This window comes from Neovison vison, chromosome 13, assembly GCF_020171115.1.
Source record: "Neovison vison isolate M4711 chromosome 13, ASM_NN_V1, whole genome shotgun sequence".
NCBI classification, from domain to species: Eukaryota; Metazoa; Chordata; class Mammalia; order Carnivora; family Mustelidae; genus Neogale; species Neogale vison.
The window spans coordinates 75,980,093-75,998,861 of record NC_058103.1 but is presented as its reverse complement, the minus strand read 5'-3'; the positions used below and the strand labels follow the sequence as shown (position 1 = coordinate 75,998,861).

At 39.4% G+C, this 18,769-nt stretch overlaps 1 protein-coding gene across 7 annotated transcripts in view; it reads right to left on the bottom strand.

The window, feature by feature from the left end:
• Positions 1-18,769, bottom strand: part of MYO5A (myosin VA) — a 201,805-nt gene that overhangs the window by 71,813 nt on the left and 111,223 nt on the right. For all 7 annotated transcript variants that reach the window (XM_044230814.1, XM_044230813.1, XM_044230815.1 and 4 more), the window contains exons 12-16: positions 16,213-16,353; positions 13,821-13,946; positions 12,555-12,638; positions 1,546-1,707; positions 283-380 (exon numbers count right to left, since the gene is read on the bottom strand). In XM_044230814.1, coding sequence (XP_044086749.1) covers positions 283-380; positions 1,546-1,707; positions 12,555-12,638; positions 13,821-13,946; positions 16,213-16,353 — 611 coding nt within the window. The remainder of the gene's footprint in view (positions 1-282; positions 381-1,545; positions 1,708-12,554; positions 12,639-13,820; positions 13,947-16,212; positions 16,354-18,769) is intronic.

Here is an 18,769-nt window from a genome sequence, read left to right as displayed (position 1 = left end):
CAGAAAGATCTTGAATTAAAGTAGATTCTAAACAGAAAGTCAAACTAGGAATGCCTGCTTGACTTCAACTTTTAAAAATCTTCAAAAGGCCAGCTGCTATTTTATTATCATATTCTCCAAAGGCAATGAAAACTAAAACAACAACAACAACAACAAATCTATTAACTAGTAATTTCCCTCTACAAAACATGAAGATTTACCCAAATTATTTTTTTCCTTCTGTTAGTATGGGAATCCTTATAAGAACTGGATGCTTTCTAATTCAAGTTGAGAAACACTTACGTGAATGGAAACTTGAAGTCATTGGGCTTAATGCAGCGCACATAGTGAGGAGTAGTAGCATTGAGGGTCTCCATCAGTAGGTGAAGGGAGTTTCGGAACTATACAAAAAACAAAACAAAGAAAGGGTCATCAAGGTTTTATCAAAATCGATATTGTAAAAACAATTTAAAATATTTTTCCAATGACACTACTGGAGCTTTGGCGATGATTTTGCCTCCTATGAACTTGACCCAGCCTCAGAAGTGGGGCTTTAGGTTAAAATCTGCTTAAATTCTGCCATTTATATGCTTATTCTACTAAATATACATTTGTTTTCCTCCCACCATTTTCCCCAACCACCCCTTTCCACAGACTTATCTTCTTAGAGCTGTTTTAGGTTCACAGCAACATTAACTGAAGAAAGATTTTTCCATAAGCCCCTGCCCCCTTGTAGGCACCAACTCCCCCATTATGAGTACCCTCAACAGTGGCACATTTGTTAAAACTGGTGAACCTGCTCTGACAAATCACAGTCCCTCAAAGTCCATCATTTACATCAGAGCTCACTCCCCTCCTTTAACATAGGCTCCTGTAGCTTCCTGTTGTGAACTCAAAATTTTGACTAAAAATATAACCTTACTTGAAGAATATTAAGTCCACTTATCACGCACACTGGGAATTCTGCCACAAGAGACCAAAAAAGTAGGTGACTTCCAAGAGCACAGGTAATGAGCGGGACGATGGGAGAGGACAGTCAGCATGGCTGCCATCAGGGACACAGAGCCTAGAGGCTCTGCACCTGTGTCAGGCCCTGCTTCCTATTTCAGCTGGGCACAAGGTTTCCCCTCTGACTGGCTTCTTGTCCTGAGCCCCCAGCCTTATACAGGCACTATGTGTGAGTGCAGTTTTCCCCAAAGCCCACAGAGCCGAGGACTTCAAAGAAAGGAGAGGGTTCTACTCCAGCACTGAGGGAGCTGTTGCTCTGTACAAATCCAGAGAGGAAACAACCAGAGGAAAACCAAGGGCAGCAGTGGTCTGCCAGGGAGGATATGTACTCCAAGAATCAATACCTAGAGGAAATTATTTTGGGAAAGGCTTAAGCAGAGTCATGGGTCTAACGCTGGGGGCAGAGAACAGTGGGGAATGGTGTTACATATTCTTATAGTGAGAGCTCTAGCCTCTCCCCACCTGAGGACCCCACCTGGGGGGCTGACAGAGGAAAACCTGGGGCTTCAACTGAGCTTGAGGGGAAGGAGCCCTGCAATGGCAGTTCCCTGAACTCACCTGGTGTCCCACTGTTTTCTTGTGCTCTTTGGCTGTCTGGCCGGGTCTGCCTTTGGTGGGCTTTGCTGGAGTGCGGGTGAGGGGTGTGCGTCCTGATGAGGTGGCTGACGTTGGACTGATGGCCTTCTCATCATCTTGAAATAATTCTGGTAGCATCTTAAACTGAGCCAGAAATAATAAAAGATAATTATACTTTAAATAAACTCAAGTGTAGGGGTGCCTGTGTGGCTCAGTCGTTAAGCATCTGCCTTTGGTTCAGGTCATGATCCTCAGGTCCTGGGATCAAGCCCCACATACGGCTCTCTACTCGCTGCTCGGTGGGGAGCATGCCTCTCCTTCTCCTGCTTCCCCTCCTGGTATTCTCTCTCTCACGCTGTTTCTCTCTGTCAAATCATTAAAATCCTTAAAAATAAATAAATAAATAAACTCAAGTGTAAACCTTCACAGAAGACTTGGAATCCATAGGACTTCCCTTCTTACAGTAACCCCTTTCAAAGTCTCATTCCAAAAACAATCAATATCTGCATTAGGAAGCAAAGACAGGAGAGGAAGGTGATACCAATGCAACAAAAATATAGGAGGTGATATCTCAATGTGGTTTTAATTGATTAAATGACATATTTAGAAAATGAGATATGACACAAAATTAAAATAAATCATTTCTGTGTATTTCAACATGGAAAGATCTCATAGTGTTGAATGAAAAATGCAAGCTACAGTATAATAAAGCATTGTGCATAAAAAACAAAGAAATACTTACTTATAGATACTTATGTGTATTTAAAAATTAAAAGCATGAACTAAAAAGTTAAAAAAAATATGAGGAAAAAATGCAGTGATTCTATGACCATGTTTGGGGGAAACAAAGTCAAAACTACTCCCTTAACTCTTGAAATCCTAATCTACAGAAAATGGCCACTATTAACAGATTGCTGGCTTTGAACTATAATTACTTTATGAGCAAAATACTAATTGCAAGTCCTATCTAATTACTTCAGTTCCACAAAATGTTCTATCACCCTTCATTTGTCTAACTCAAATGGTGAGCACCAGCTAAACAAACTCACTGAAAATCTCGGCAAGAAGGTTATGACAAACTAGTTCTCCAATACGATCAACAACACAGAATTCTAAGGAAAACATTAACAGAGTTAATGTTATGGAAAACAACACAGAGTTATAAGGAAAAAATTAAAAACCCTGCCCTTGTCCTGTAACCTTTTATATTTGCAATCAATTTTGTGTTGTACCAGGTTTGCACTATGAAAGATTATAAGATCTGGCATTTAACAAGTGGATAGATGGTATTAGTTAGTATGGCAGGGAGACATTTTATGGCAGGAAAGAGATTTCAAACTAGCCTACAGGAATACCATGACATATGCATATATCTTTATAATAGTCACACATTCCACATTAAATAAACCCTTCAAATTATAATAGCAGCTACCAATTATTTGTCTAATAATTTCAGACTATCTCCAGAAGAAATAATTTTCTTAGGAGAGTTCTTCCATTAAAAAACAAAATCAGAGAATTTCATTTGCTCTTAATGTGTATTTAATCATAAGGGTAATTTAGGAAATAACTCACAATGTATAAAACAAATTGTTACACAAAACATACCAATAATGGTTGCTTGCTACACAAATGAATCTCTTCATCCCTTTTAAAGGGTTGGCTATAAAGAGGAAAACATGTTGCACCACTATCTCGTATTACAATGTTAAAGCTGCATTCCAAACAGGAAAATTAAGAGTCTCTAATAGATTTGATTTGAAAACCCAAGGTATGTGTATCATGCACCATCCTCCAGCTCCAGCTCCAACAAAGCTGCATACACTGCAATTACTCCCAATGACTCCTCAACCCATCGCTACCTTCTGATAATTAAGGACCCACCAGCCAATCAGAAAAGTTAGAAGAAAGACACAAATGATTACGGGTACCTGGGCAATAAGAACCTGTGAATGTTCCATTTAATCTAAACTACCTAGGCAGAGTAATGACATTAGAATTTTATGGTTTTCATAACCATTCATAAATAGAAATGATTTTAAATGCAACTTAATAGTACTCAGGGATTGCCACTATGAGAGAATTTTCTCTTATACATCAGTCCTCTAAGCTATAAAGCATTAATGTCCAGTGCTTAGGAGTATAAGTGAAAAACTGACTTCTTTATAGACATATAGAGTCATTATTTTTCCGAGAGTTAAAACTAGAACTCAGTCTTGGCTAACAGACACATGAAAAAAAGCTCAATATCACTCGGCATCAGGGAAATACAAATCAAAACCACAGTGAGATACCACCTCACACCAGTCAGAATGGCTAAAATTAACAAGTCTGGAAATGACAGGAGTTGGGAAGGATGTGAATAAAGAGGAATCTTCCTACACTGTTGGTGGGAATGCAAGCTGGTGCAGCCACTCTGGAAAACAGTATGAAGTTCCTCAAAAAGTTGAAAATAGGCTACCTTGGGGTGCCTGGGTGGATCAGTGGGTTAAACCTCTGCCTTCAGCTCAGGTCATGATCTCAGGGTCCTGGGATCGAGCCCTGCATTGGCAGGAAGCCTGCTTTCCTTCCTCTCTCTCTGCCTGCCTCTCTGTCTACCTGTGATCTCTGTCTGTCAAGTAAATAAATAAAATCTTAAAAAAAAAATTAAAAGAAAATAGGCTACCTTACGACCCTGCAATTACACAACTGGATATCTGCCCCAAAGATACAAATGTAGTGGGCACATGCACCCCAATGTTTATAGCAGCAATGGCCATGATGGCCAAACTATGGAAAGAGCCCAGATGTCCATCGACAGATGACTGGATAAAAAAGATATGTGTGTGTGTGTATACACACATATATATCTATACATACACAATGGAATATTACTCAGTCATCAAAAAATAAAATCACACCATTTGCAATAACATGGATGGAACTAGAGGGTATTATGCTAAGTGAAATAAGTCAATCAGAGAAAGACAATTATCATACAATCTCACTGATATGTGGAATTTCAGAAGCAGACAGAAGATCATTGAGAAAGAGAGAAAAAAATAAAACAAGATGAAACCAGAGACAGAGACAAACTGTAAGAGACTCTTAAACATAGGAAACAAAATGAAGGTTGCTGGAGGGCAGTGGGATGGAGGGAAGGGGTGGCTGGGCGATGGACATAAAGTAGAGCATGTGATATAATGAGCACTAGGTGCTATATAAGATTGATGAATCACTGGCCTGTACCATTGAAATCCATAATACATTATATGTTAATTAACTGAATTTAAATTTTAAAATGTTTATAGAATATTCCCTCAGAATTTAAAAAGACTCTCTTAGAATAAACGAGGGAAACAAAAGTGCTGGTCAGTAGTCTAAAAGATTTACATGAATAATTTATTTTTTAACGAATATTTGAATATTCATTTTGCTAAACTAAGTTTACTTTCAATTATTTTAAGTGCATAAGACCATGTTTCCAGTGCATCCCTTTAAAATAATACAGCAGGGTGCCTGTTGGCTCAGTAGGTTGACTATCTGACTCTTGATTTCAGCTCCAGTCATGATTTAAGGGTTCTGGGATGGAGCCCTGAGTCATGCTCCCCACTCATCAGGGAATCTGCTTGTCTCTCTCTGCCCCCAAACTCACTAGTGCTTTCTTTCTAAAATAAATAAATGATTCCTTAAAAATACATACATACATACATAATAAAATGATGTAGTAAAAACCTATTTTCTTTCATAATCTCTCACAAAGGTACAATAGAGTCTAGAACCACTGTGCAGACAATAATTTCACATAAAACTGAAAGACAACAGGGGAGCCTGGGTGGCTCAGTCGTTAAGCATCTGCCTTGGGCTCAGGTCATGATCTCAGGGTCCTGGGATCGAGCCCCAAGTCAAGGTCCCTGTTCCACGGGGAGCCTGGTTCTCCCTTTCCCACTCCCCCTACCTGTGTTCCCTTTCTCACTGAGTCTCTCTCAGTCAAATAAACAAAATCTAAACAACAACAACAACAACAATAAAAAACAAAACCTGAATGACAACACTGCACAGTGGTTAAGAGCAGACTCTCAGCCAGACAGCCTTTGTTTTAATTTTGCTTAAAAACACATTAGCTGGGGGAGGAGTCAAGATGGCAGAGAAGTAGCAGGCTGAGACTACTTCAGCTAGCAGGAGATCAGCTAGATAGCTTATCTAAAGAGTGCAAACACCTGCAAATCCATCGGCAGATCGAAGAGAGGAGGAACAGCAATTCTAGAAACAGAAAAACAACCACTTTCTGAAAGGTAGGACTGGCGGAGAAGTGAATCCAAAGCTACGGGAAGATAGACCCCGGGGGGAGGGGCCGGCTCCCGGCAAGCGGCGGAGCAACGGAGCACAAAATCAGGACTTTTAAAAGTCTGTTCCGCTGAGGGACATCGCTCCAGAGGCTAAACCGGGGCGAAGACTACGCGGGGTCAGCGTGGCCTCAGGTCCCGCAGGGTCACAGAAGGATCGGGGGTGTCTGAGTATTGCAGAGCTTGCGGGTGTTGGAACGGGAAAGCCGGCTGCAGAGACAGAGCCGACAGTAAGCTCGCAGCTCGGGGGTACCTTGACCAGTCGCAGGCTCGGTGAGCTGGAGCGCGGCTGGAGGTCAGGCAGACGGGAATTACTGGGCGCTGTTCTCTGAGGGCGCACTGAGGAGTGGGGCCCCGGGCTTTCAGCTCCTCCAGCCCAAGACCAGGAGGCCGCCATTTGTATTCCCGTCCTCCAGAACTCTACAGAAAGCGCTCAGGGAACAAAAGCTCCTGAAAGCAAAGCCTAGCGGATTAATCAGCCCGGCCCCTGGTAAGGGCGGTGCAATTCCGCCTGGGGCAAAGACACTTGAGAATCGCTACAACAGGCCCCTCCCCCAGAAGATCAACAAGAAATCCAGCCAAGACCAAGTTCACCTACCAAGGAGTGCGGTTTCAATACCAAGGAGAGCAGCAGAATTCCAGAGGAGGAGAAAGCAAAGCACGGAACTCATGGCTTTCTCCCTATGATTCTTTAGTCTTGCAGTTAATTTAATTTTTTTCTTTTTCTTTTTTTTTTTCTCTTCTTCTCCTAAAATTTTTTTAACTTTTTACCCTTTTCTTTTTTAACGTTTTTAACTAGTTTAATATATATATATTTTCTTTTTTATACTTTTCTTTATTCGTTTCTTTTATAAATTCTTTTCTTTTTTTTTCTTTCTTTCTTTTTGAACCTCTTTTTATCCCCTTTCTCCCCCCTCAGGATTTGGGATCTCTTCTGATTTGGTTAAAGCATATTTTTCCTGGGGTTGTTGCCACCCTTTTAGTATTTTACTTGCTCCTTCATATACTCTTATCTGGATAAAATGACAAGGCGGAAAAATTCAGCACAAAAAAAAGAACAAGAGGCTGTACCGAAGGCTAGGGACCTGATCAATACAGACATTGGTAATATGTCAGATCTAGAGTTCAGAATGACAATTCTCAAGGTTCTAGCCAGGCTCAAAAAAGGCATGGAAGATATTAGAGAAACCCTCTCGGGAGATATAAAAGCCCTTTCTGGAGAAATAAAAGAACTAAAATCTAACCAAGTTGAAATCAAAAAAGCTATTAATGAGGTGCAATCAAAAATGGAGGCTCTCACTTCTAGGATAAATGAGGCAGAAGAAAGAATTAGCGATATAGAAGACCAAATGACAGAGAATAAAGAAGCTGAGCAAAAGAGGGACAAACAGCTACTGGACCACGAGGGGAGAATTCGAGAGATAAGTGACACCATAAGACGAAACAACATTAGAATAACTGGGATTCCAGAAGAAGAAGAAAGAGAGAGGGGAGCAGAAGTTATACTGGAGAGAATAATTGGGGAGAATTTCCCCAATATGGCAAAGGGAATGAGCATCAAAATTTAGGAGGTTCAGAGAACACCCCTCAAAATCAATAAGAATAGGCCCACACCCCGTCACCTAATAGTAAAATTTACAAGTCTTAGTGACAAAGAGAAAACCCTGAAAGCAGCCCGGGAAAAGAAGTCTGTAACATACAATGGTAAAAATATTAGATTGGCAGCTGACTTATCCACAGAGACCAGGCAGGCCAGAAAGAGCTGGCATGATATTTTCAGAGCACTAAATGAGAAAAACATGCAGCCAAGAATACTATATCCAGCTAGGCTATCACTGAAAATAGAAGGAGAGATTAAAAGCTTCCAGGACAAACAAAAACTGAAAGAATTTGCAAACACCAAACCAGCTCTACAGGAAATATTGAAAGGGTCCTCTAAGCAAAGAGAGAGCCTACAAGTGGTAGATCAGAAAGGAACAGAGACAATATACAGTAACAGTCACCTTACAGGCGATACAATGGCACTAAATTCATATGTCTCAATAGTTACCCTGAATGTTAACGGGCTAAATGCCCCAATCAAAAGACACAGGGTATCAGAATGGATTAAAAAACAAAACCCATCTATATGTTGCCTACAAGAAACTCATTTTAAGCCCGAAGATACCTCCAGATTTAAAGTGAGGGGGTGGAAAAGAATTTACCATGCTAATGGACATCAGAAGAAAGCAGGAGTGGCAATCCTTATATCAGATCATTAAGCCAAAGACTATAATAAGATTTGAGGAAGGACACTATATACTATATACTATATACTATATACACTATACTATATACTATATACTCAAAGGGTCTGTCCAACAAGAAGATCTAACAATTTTAAATGTCTATGCCCCCAATGTGGGAGCAGCCAACTATATAAACCAATTAATAACAAAATCAAAGAAACATATCAACAATAATAAAATAATAGTAGGGGACTTTAACACTCCCCTCACTGAAATGGACAGATCATCCAAACAAAAGATCAACATGGAAATAAAGGCCTTAAATGACACACTGGACCAGATGGACATCACAGATATATTCAGAACATTTCATCCCAAAGCAACAGAATACACATTCTTCTCTAGTGCACATGAAACATTCTCCAGAATAGATCACATCCTCGGTCCTAAATCAGGACTCAACCGGTATCAAAAGATTGGGATCATTCCCTGCATATTTTCAGACCACAATGCTCTGAAGCGAGAACTCAACCACAAGAGGAAGTTTGGAAAGAACCCAAATACATGGAGACTAAACAGCATCCTTCTAAAGAATGAATGGGTCAACCGGGAAATTAAAGAAGAATTGAAAAAAATCATGGAAACAAATGATAATGAAAATACAACGGTTCAAAATCTGTGGGACACAACAAAGGCAGTCCTGAGAGGAAAATATATAGCGGTACAAGCTTTTCTCAAGAAACAAGAAAGGTCTCAGGTACACAACCTAACCCTACACCTAAAGGAGCTGGAGAAAGAACAAGAAAGAAACCCTAAGCCCAGCAGGAGAAGAGAAATCATAAAGATCAGAGCAGAAATCAATGAAATAGAAACCAAAAAAACAATAGAACAAATCAAAGAAACTAGGAGCTGGTTCTTTGAAAGAATTAATAAAATTGATAAACCCCTGGCTAGACTTATCAAAAAGAAAAGAGAAAGGACCCAAATAAATAAAATCATGAATGAAAGAGGAGAGATCACAACCAACACCAAAGAAATACAAACTATTATAAGAACATACTATGAGCAACTCTACGCCAACAAATTTGACAATCTGGAAGAAATGGAGGCATTCCTAGAAACATATAAACTATCACAACTGAACCAGGAAGAAATAGAAAGCCTGAACAGACCCATAACCAGTAAGGAGATTGAAACAGTCATTAAAAATCTCCAAACAAACAAAAGCCCAGGGCCAGATGGCTTCCCAGGGGAATTCTACCAAACATTTAAAGAAGAACTAATTCCTATTCTCCCGAAACTGTTCCAACAAATAGAAATGGAAGGAAAACTTCCAAACTCTTTTTATGAGGCCAACATCACCTTGATCCCAAAACCAGACAAGGATCCCATCAAAAAAGAGAACTAGAGACCAATATCCTTGATGAACACAGATGCGAAAATTCTCACCAAAATACTAGCCAATAGGATTCAACCGTACATTAAAAGGATTATTCACCATGACCAAGTGGGATTTATTCCAGGGCTGCAAGGTTGGTTCAACATCCGCAAATCAGTCAATGTGATACAACACATCAATAAAAGAAAGAACAAGAACCATATGATACTCTCAATAGATGCTGAAAAAGCATTTGACAAAGTACAGCATCCCTTCCTGATCAAAACCCTTCAAAGTGTAGGGATAGAGGGCACATAACTCAATATCATCAAAGCCATCTATGAAAAACTCCACCGCAAATATCATTCTCAATGGAGAAAAACTGAAAGCTTTTCCGCTAAGGTCAGGAACATGGCAGGAATGTCCATTATCACCACTGCTATTCAACATAGTACTAGAAGTCCTAGCCTCAGCAATCAGACAACAAAAGGAAATTAAAGGCATCCAAATAGGCAAAGAAGAAGTCAAATTATCACTCTGCGCAGATGTAATGATACTATATTTGGAAAACCCAAAAGACTCCACTCCAAAACTGCTAGAACTTGTACAGGAATTCAGTAAAGTGTCAGGATATAAAATCAATGCACAGAAATCAGTTGCATTTCTCTACACCAACAACAAGACAGAAGAAAGAGAAATTAAGGAGTCCATCCCATTTACAATTGCAACCCAAACCATAAGATACTTAGGAATAAACCTAACCAAAGAGGCTAAGAATCTATACTCAGAAAACTATAAAGTACTCATGAAAGAAACTGAGGAAGACACAAAGAAATGGAAAAATGTTCTATGCTCCTGGATTGGAAGAATAAATATTGTGAAAATGTCTATGCTACCTAAAGCAATCTACATATTTAATGCAATTCCTATCAAAGTACCATCCATCTTTTTCAAAGAAATGGAACAAATAATTCTAAAATTTATATGGAACCAGAAAAGACCTCGAATAGCCAAAGGGATATTGAAAAAGAAAGCCAAAGTTGGTGGTATCACAATTCCAGACTTCAAGCTCTATTACAAAGCTGTCATCATCAAGACAACATGGTACTGGCACAAAAACAGACATATAGATCAATGGAACAGAATAGAGAGCCCAGAAATAGACCCTCAACTCTATGGTCAACTAATCTTCAACAAAGCAGGAAAGAATGTCCAATGGAAAAAAGACAGCCTCTTCAATAAATGGTGTTGGGAAAATTGGACAACCACGTGCAGAAAAATGAAATTGGACCATTTCCTTACACCACACACAAAAATAGACTCAAAATGGATGAAGGACCTCAATGTGAGAAAGGACTCCATCAAAATCCTTGAGGAGAACACAGGCAGCAACCTCTTCGACCTCAGCCGCAGCAACATCTTCCTAGGAACATCGCCAAAGGCAAGGGAAGCAAGGGCAAAAATGAACTATGAACTACTGGGATTTCATCAAGATCAAAAGCTTTTGCACAGCAAAGGAAACAGTTAACAAAATCAAAAGACAACTGACAGAATGGGAGAAGATATTTGCAAACAACATATCAGATAAAGGACTAGTGTCCAAAATCTATAAAGAACTTAGCAAACTCAACACCCAAAGAACAAATAATCCAATCAAGAAATGGGCAGAGGACGTGAACAGACATTTCTGCAAAGAAGACATCCAGATGGCCAACAGACACATGAAAAAGTGCTCCATATCACTCGGCATCAGGGAAATACAAATCAAAACCACAATGAGATATCACCTCACACCAGTCAGAATGGCTAAAATCAACAAGTCAGGAAATGACAGATGCTGGAGAGGATGCGGAGAAAGGGGAACCCTCCTACACTGTTGGTGGGAATGCAAGCTGGTGCAACCACTCTGGAAAACAGCATGGAGATTCCTCAAAATGTTGAAAATAGAACTGCCCTATGACCCAGCAATTGCACTACTGGGTATTTACCCTAAAGATACAAACGTAGTGATCCGAAGGGGCACGTGCACCCGAGTGTTTATAGCAGCAATGTCCACAATAGCCAAACTATGGAAAGAACCTAGATGTCCTTCAACAGATGATGGATAAAGAAGATGTGGTATATATACACAATGGAATACTATGCAGCCATCAAAAGAAATGAAATCTTGCCATTTGCGACAACATGGATGGAACTAGAGCGTATCATGCTTAGTGAAATAAGTCAAGCGGAGAAAGACAACTATCATATAATCTCCCTGATATGAGGAAGTGGTGATGCAACATGGGGCCTTAAGTGGGTAGGAGAAGAATAAATGAAACAAGATGGGATTGGGAGGGAGACAAACCATAAGTGACTCTTAATCTCACAAAACAAACTGAGGGTTGCTGGGGGGAGGGTGGGTGGGAGAAGGGGGGTAGGGTTATGGACATTGGGGAGGGTATGTGCTTTGGTGAGTGCTGTGAAGTGTGTAAACCTGGCGATTCACAGACCTGTACCCCAGGGGATAAAAATATATGTTTATAAAAAATAAAAAATTAAAAAAAGAAAAAACACATTAGCTATGGGGCACCTCAGTGGCTCAGTGGATTAATCCTCTGCCTTCGGCTGGGGCCCTGATCCCAGGGTCCTGGGATGGAGCCCCTCATCAGGCTCTCTGCTCAGCAGGGGGCCTGCTTCCCTTCCTCTCTCTGCCTGCCTCTCTGCCTACTTGAGATCTCTGTCTGTCAAATAAATAAATAAAACCTTTAAAAAAAAAAAACACATTAGCTATGAAATCTCTGTGCTTCAGTTCCCTCATCTGTAAAATGGGAGTAATGATTATATTACCTCATTATAAAAATTACATGAGTTAACATTTGTAAGGTTTTTAAAAGGCAAAAGATTTATACAATCTGAAGAGAAACCTGACACACACTAATATTTATTTGATAAATTAAAAACTAAGAGTAAAGCTGATTTTGTTAGAAAAATCACTATTGTTAAAAAACAAAAAACTAATGCTTAAGTAATTAACACTATTGAATATATCCTGATTATAGAAAGCCTATACATTGTTACCTTGCTGGATTTCAGAACTTTAATTTGTTCTTCAAAAACAGTGTCTTTATTCTTTTCCAGAAAGCCTTCACACTGGTATTCCACCTGGAAACACATGTAAAAATCTTCTTAACTAACAGATTTTTTTTTTGAACAGATATTAAAATCATCAACCACAAAAACGTTTATTAGGTTCAGGCTATATGACTGGTTCTCAGCAAAATGGTTATCAGTTTTAGTCTAAGAAACCAGTACCATTCTTGGGAAGAAGTATGTTAATTCCAGAGTAAAACTCCTCAAATATTGCTCTTCCTAGGTAACAGTGGTAGTGCTAACTAGTTACGGTTTAAAAGATCCTCCCAATTCATAGGTAGGCAGACTCATAAGAAGTTGACTCTTCTCACTCATGCTGGTGCAAGAAAGCTTCACAGCTAAGCTAGTGGACCTTCTTGTGACTGAGATCACCATCCTGGAGGGGTGGTTCTCTTGGGAGACAACTGGATAAACACTGTATGATTTGGTAAAGGGAACTACTCAAGAACAGACTGTTCCTGCTTCCAAAACTCCAGTGACTTTAGGCATCTACTACTCAAGTTGCTCCCTAGGTTATAACACAAAGCCCTTAGGTAACCTAAAGACACTCCTAGGTTTCCGGCTAGGACTAAGAAGACTTAGAAGACCCTCAATTCCTGAAGGAGACCCAGGAAGCTTACCCCCTAATCCTACCCACATCTCCTTTAAATGTAAATTAGTCTCATCGCTCCTGATTTTTTGAGCACACTACTAAACTCATGAAGCAGGTCCACATGCCCTGTTAGCAGGAACCCACTGACTCAATCACAGTCTCTATTCTGATTCCTCTAAGGTTTTCAGCAGTCCAAGGCAGCAACCTATAATCAAACACATTAACATTTCTACAGTGAGGTATGTAAATATCCAGCCTAACTGAGATAAATAAAGACTATACATAACCTCATGTTACTTCAAGTCAGAGATCAGGTCTAGACATAAAATGAATTATGAAGAGACTTTTTAGTTTTCAGAGTTTCTTGGATTTCAGAATTATACAGGATTGTAGGCTCATATTTATTTCATAATACAATTCCATTTATAGGAATGGAAAGGAAGAGAAAATCACCCAAGCAACACTGAAAAATACTTTTCCTATAAGACACTAAAGAATGCAAGTTTCAGCAAAGATAAAAATGATATCTCTAGACATTGATTTTTTTTTTCCTCTTTGAACTTAAATATTCAAAAAGAAAAAAGATAATAAAGCTTTCTTACTTTGTCAGCAAAATGTTGGATGATGAAAGCTTTGTTCGATAGACGGGGCTTTTCAAAGAGCGCACATTTGTTCAAATGTGTGTTGTACAATTTTTGGGCCCAAGTGTCATCTGTGCCTTTGGGCATCTACATTCAGGGTGGAAAAGAAAAAGAAAAAAAAAACAGCAGAAACAAAATAAGGAGAATATTATTATAAGACTCTTCTGAGTTATCAACCAAGAGACCATTTTTTGGCTTTTCTAACAACTTTTATATTCAATAGGAACTCATTCCTTCCATGTTACTCTGTTAGAAGACTAAAATCAGTTACCAAAGGAAAGCAATGACTGAGACCTTTTCATGGGTGACTCAGCCCAATCTTTGGGCAACTCAATCTGCCTATACCAGGAATCATCAAATAAGTATTCTATCGCCTTTTAAAACAACAAGAGCCTCACAAATAAAACATGAACTATTATGATTTCATGGTTTTTTTTAAATTTTAGGTAAGCTATAGGCCCACTGTGGAGCTTGAACTCATGACCCCCATGAGATCAAGAGTCACATGCTCTATTGACTAAGCCTGCCAGGTGTGCCATATCAGGTATTTTTAAAAATTGGTTAAATAAAGGTAACATATGCACAGAGTGAAATATTTTCATAATTCATGAAGGTTTAAAATGAAGAGTAATTTCTTTTCATCATTTCCACCAATTTTATCTTTCTGTCTAAAGGTATGCACACAAATAGAATCATTCTATAAAATCTTTGCTTTTTTCTTCTTCATAATAATAGCATTCTTGTATTCATGGCCATTAGGTTGTTACTCATTTTCTGTTATTATAAAAATGGGCACAATTGCTTCTTTTACATATATACCTTGGATATTTTTGCAAGTATATTCATAGGGTGAATTCCAGCAATTCCACTGTTGGGCCCAGAGGTAATTTTGGACCCATTGTTGGGTCTAAAATTTTATAATTTTGAAAAATATTGTCAAATTCCCCCCAAAATATGCTGTATTAACTCACATCCTACCATCAATGAATGGTATTATCAAATTTAAACTCACCTATCTAGAACACCTGGGTGGCTCAGTGGGTTAAGCGTCTGACTCCTGATTTTGGCTCAGGTCATGATCTCAGTAGTCCTAAGATTGAGCCCTGTGTTGGGGTCCCTGCTCAGTGGGAAGTCCGAGATTCTCTCTCTCTCCCTCTGCCCCTCCCCCAGCTCACATGCATTCTCTCTCTCTCTCTCAAAATAAATAAATAAAACCTTAAAAGGAAAAAAAAAAACTTGCCTGTCTGATAGGTAAAATGCAGTATCCCATTTTTGGTTTGATATGCATTTTATTTAATTTCAAGTGAAACTGAGCATTATACTCATTCTTAATGTAGGAAATCTGATACTTAGGAGGATCAATCTATGGTAAATTGTAATTTATGGCATTCAAACTAAAGAGGAGTTAAGAGAAAGGATATGTTATTTGTCTAAGATCACTCAGAGATCCATTGTTTTCCCAGCACGCTGGGTCTTCAAATATTAAAACTAAAACTCCTTTTCTACCATATATATCAATAATAAAGAACAAGCAGTCAATTTTTAAATCACAGATATTTAAGACTATTATTTAAAATATCTTTTGGGGCGCCTGGGTGGCTCAGTGGGTTAAGCCGCTGCCTTCGGCTCAGGTCATGATCTCAGAGTCCTGGGATCGAGTCCCGCATCGGGCTCTCTGCTCAGCAGGGAGCCTGCTTCCTCCTCTCTCTCTCTCTGCCTGCCTCTCTGCCTACTTGTGATCTCTCTCTGTCAAATAAATGGGTAAAATCTTTAAAAAAAATAAAATAAAATAAAATATCTTTTGTACAATTTCTTGCATTTCTTTAAATATGTCATATCACTGAACAAAAGAGTACCAAACTGGTAAGCAGTTGTGTCTAATGTCAATCTTTTACATAACAGAAGCGGCAGAAAAGAGAAAGGAAATTCCCCAAGTTTTTTTTTTTTCTTCAAGATTTTTAAAAAGATTTATTTATATATTTCAGGGAGAGAGTGAGAGTCTAAGTGAGGGGAGGGGCAAAGGGAGAGAGAGAGAATCTCAAGCAGACTCCCTGCTGAGCACAGAGTCCCAATGCGGGATTCAAACCCAGGACACCAAGATCATGACCTGAGCTGAAATCAAGAGTCGGCCACTCAACAAACTGAGCTACCCAGGAGCTCCCAAATTATCCCATTTTTGATTGTATGTAGAACCTTTGGGTCTAGTGACCCTTCAGAATGCAAGTAGGGTGACCTCTTATTTGTGGCCACACTGGCACCTCATGGTATACCAATGAATCTGTGCTTAAACCCACTTACCTCTGACCTTGACATGTCTCTTGATAGACTAGGTATGTCAGAAAATTATATTTACCTTGCATTCTTCATCCAGCAAATCTAGAATGCCCAGTTTAGATTCTATAAGATTAATGCAAGGTTGATTATCATAAAAATCTATGAGTGTCCAGGGAATTTGTTCCTTCATATATTCTTCCTGTTCTAATTTGAAGACATGCTGAAATGAAAAAGAAAAAACAAAACTGGCATTACTGTATCATTACAAGTAATGTTAGTCAAGAAATGACATTTATAGAAAACACTCTAAGAGGATATGAACATAATATGAGATAGTCCATGGCTTCCAGCAACAATAATCTTGTGGGAGAAACATGTTTTACACACGGAGAGTGATATAAGAAGAAAATAAAATCCACACATAGCAAAGTCTCAGCTACACAGGATTCTTGGTAAACAAGTAAATCTACATGTGTGGGTGTGTTAAAACAGCTGACAATGTAGCAGTCTTTTCGATTTTTTTTTTTAATATGTATACAAACAACACTGTACAATATACTTTTTGGCCTCAAATTATTGCACAGTGCTACTAACAATGCCTTAGCTGGCCTTGAACTATGCAGAGCAGATACCCTCTAGACTACTGAACCATGCCGGATGATGCTTGCAGCACAGCAAAGTAATTCGCTTAAGGGACAGTGATGTTGAAGTTCACGTGCCTCAGAGTTAGGTAACAGTGTTTTGTGTCTGCCTCCATCACTTTCCACAGTCAGGGAATCTACAGCTCAATTCTGTGAATTCTACATCCAATGCTGCAAGCAGCTGCGGCAAGGACCAATCAACTGCTCCTTCTGCTAAATGCTTCAACCACCATCCTCCACATTGCTTCTCATCTCCAGTCACTCATTTAAGCAAAAATATGTATCGACTGTCTACTATGTGCCAGTCACTGCACACCATTAACAAAGGAGATGTGGGTTCTGCCCTCAGGGAGTTTGGAACCTTAGTGAGAAAAACAGACAGAAATCAAGTAACCACAAGGAATCACAAACTATAGTAATGTTACAAAGGAAAATAATGTAAGCTATGAAAACAAGAGTCCTTATCTAGTTTGGATACAGGGTAGTGAGGGAAGGCTTCTCTGAGGACAGGCTCTGTAATAGGAGCTCTGCAGATGAATGGATGTTAAGTTAGTCTACATGGAAGGGCAATCCAATCCCCGTTACCGTTCTTGCTTCAGGCTGCCCAAGCAATACAGCAATCCAGCAAACTTCTAGTGTCTATAAGACGTTAATGACCTCTACTCATTGTACTTGGGGATTTCTGCTTTCTTTTATCTCTTCTGAGTCCCTTCTTCTCTCAGACATTTTGATCCTTTTTCTGGAAAGGATAGTCTCCTGTGGCTTTGACCAGACAACACATATTTTCTAGGCCCCTAATCCCCGTGAAACTTAGGTGTCACCAAGATATCTGATACACATGCTCCTTGTGCACTTAGAACTTTCTTACTTTATTCTGCCTTTATAATAATGTCTCTCTTGGCTCAATTGTAGCATTTACCAGCTGCAATAAGCTTCAATAATTAAAAAAAAACAAAGTGGTCACCCAAATAAATATTTATGTCATGTTGATCATAAAGTAAATTTCTTCTGCTCTTATGATGAATGAGAAGGCAAATGGGACACCATGTGTTAGCAGGATGCCCTGACTGATGGCACCAATAAGGAACGAGCTCTGCTCTTTTTTTAATTCAATAATTTATATGCAGTCTCACACTGACAACAGAAACACTGCTCCAGATTTTAAATAGAGCTTGTTTCTTATACACAACTCTATGCTAGTTTGGAAAAGTCCATGAGGCCTCAAAAATCTTGGATACTCAGTTGTCAAAAAGACAATGTAGGCATGAGGTTCATCATGGCAAGAGATCCTTAATATGTAATGCCTGTGATCTCTAAATATGCCAATCACCGTGTTTCTCATGCCCACTGCCCCACTCATAATCCCTGCCAAGGGTGGCCCAAAACAACCAGGTTCTTTACTGTGAAACCCTATGTTCCTAGTCACAGCTGGTCAACTGCTAGAGATCTCTGGTGGAAAAATGAATGAAGTTAATCAGATTCTCTTTGTTGGGTATAAGAATTTAGAAACGGGCAATCAACAGTCCAAGCTAAAGCTGATTCAAAATGAATGGGGAAATGGCAAGTTAAGAGGGTGAGAGGAAAGGGCTGCCCGGATGGCTCAGTTGGTTAAGTATCCAACTCTTGATTGCAGCTCAGGTCTCTGGGTTTTGGGATCAAGCCCTGTATTAGGCTCCGTGCATGGAGGCTCTTTGGGATTCTCTCTCTTTCTCTCTCTCTTTCTGCCCCCTCCCCCATCTCCCTATCTCTCCAGGAAAAAAAAAAAGAAAAAGAAAAAGGATGAGAGGGGCAATCCAACCACTGCTGGGTTCAGAGGGAGCTTGAAGTGACTGAGGAATCAGAAACCCTGAGAAAATATACACAGAAGAGAAGGGAAGAAGAAGTCATCTGATAGTAAGAGGGAGTGGAGCAGCTGTGCAGAGAGAAGCTAAGATGCGGCACAGTGTGTGTGTGTGTGTGTGTGTGTGTCTGATAGAGAGAGAGAGGAGAAACAGA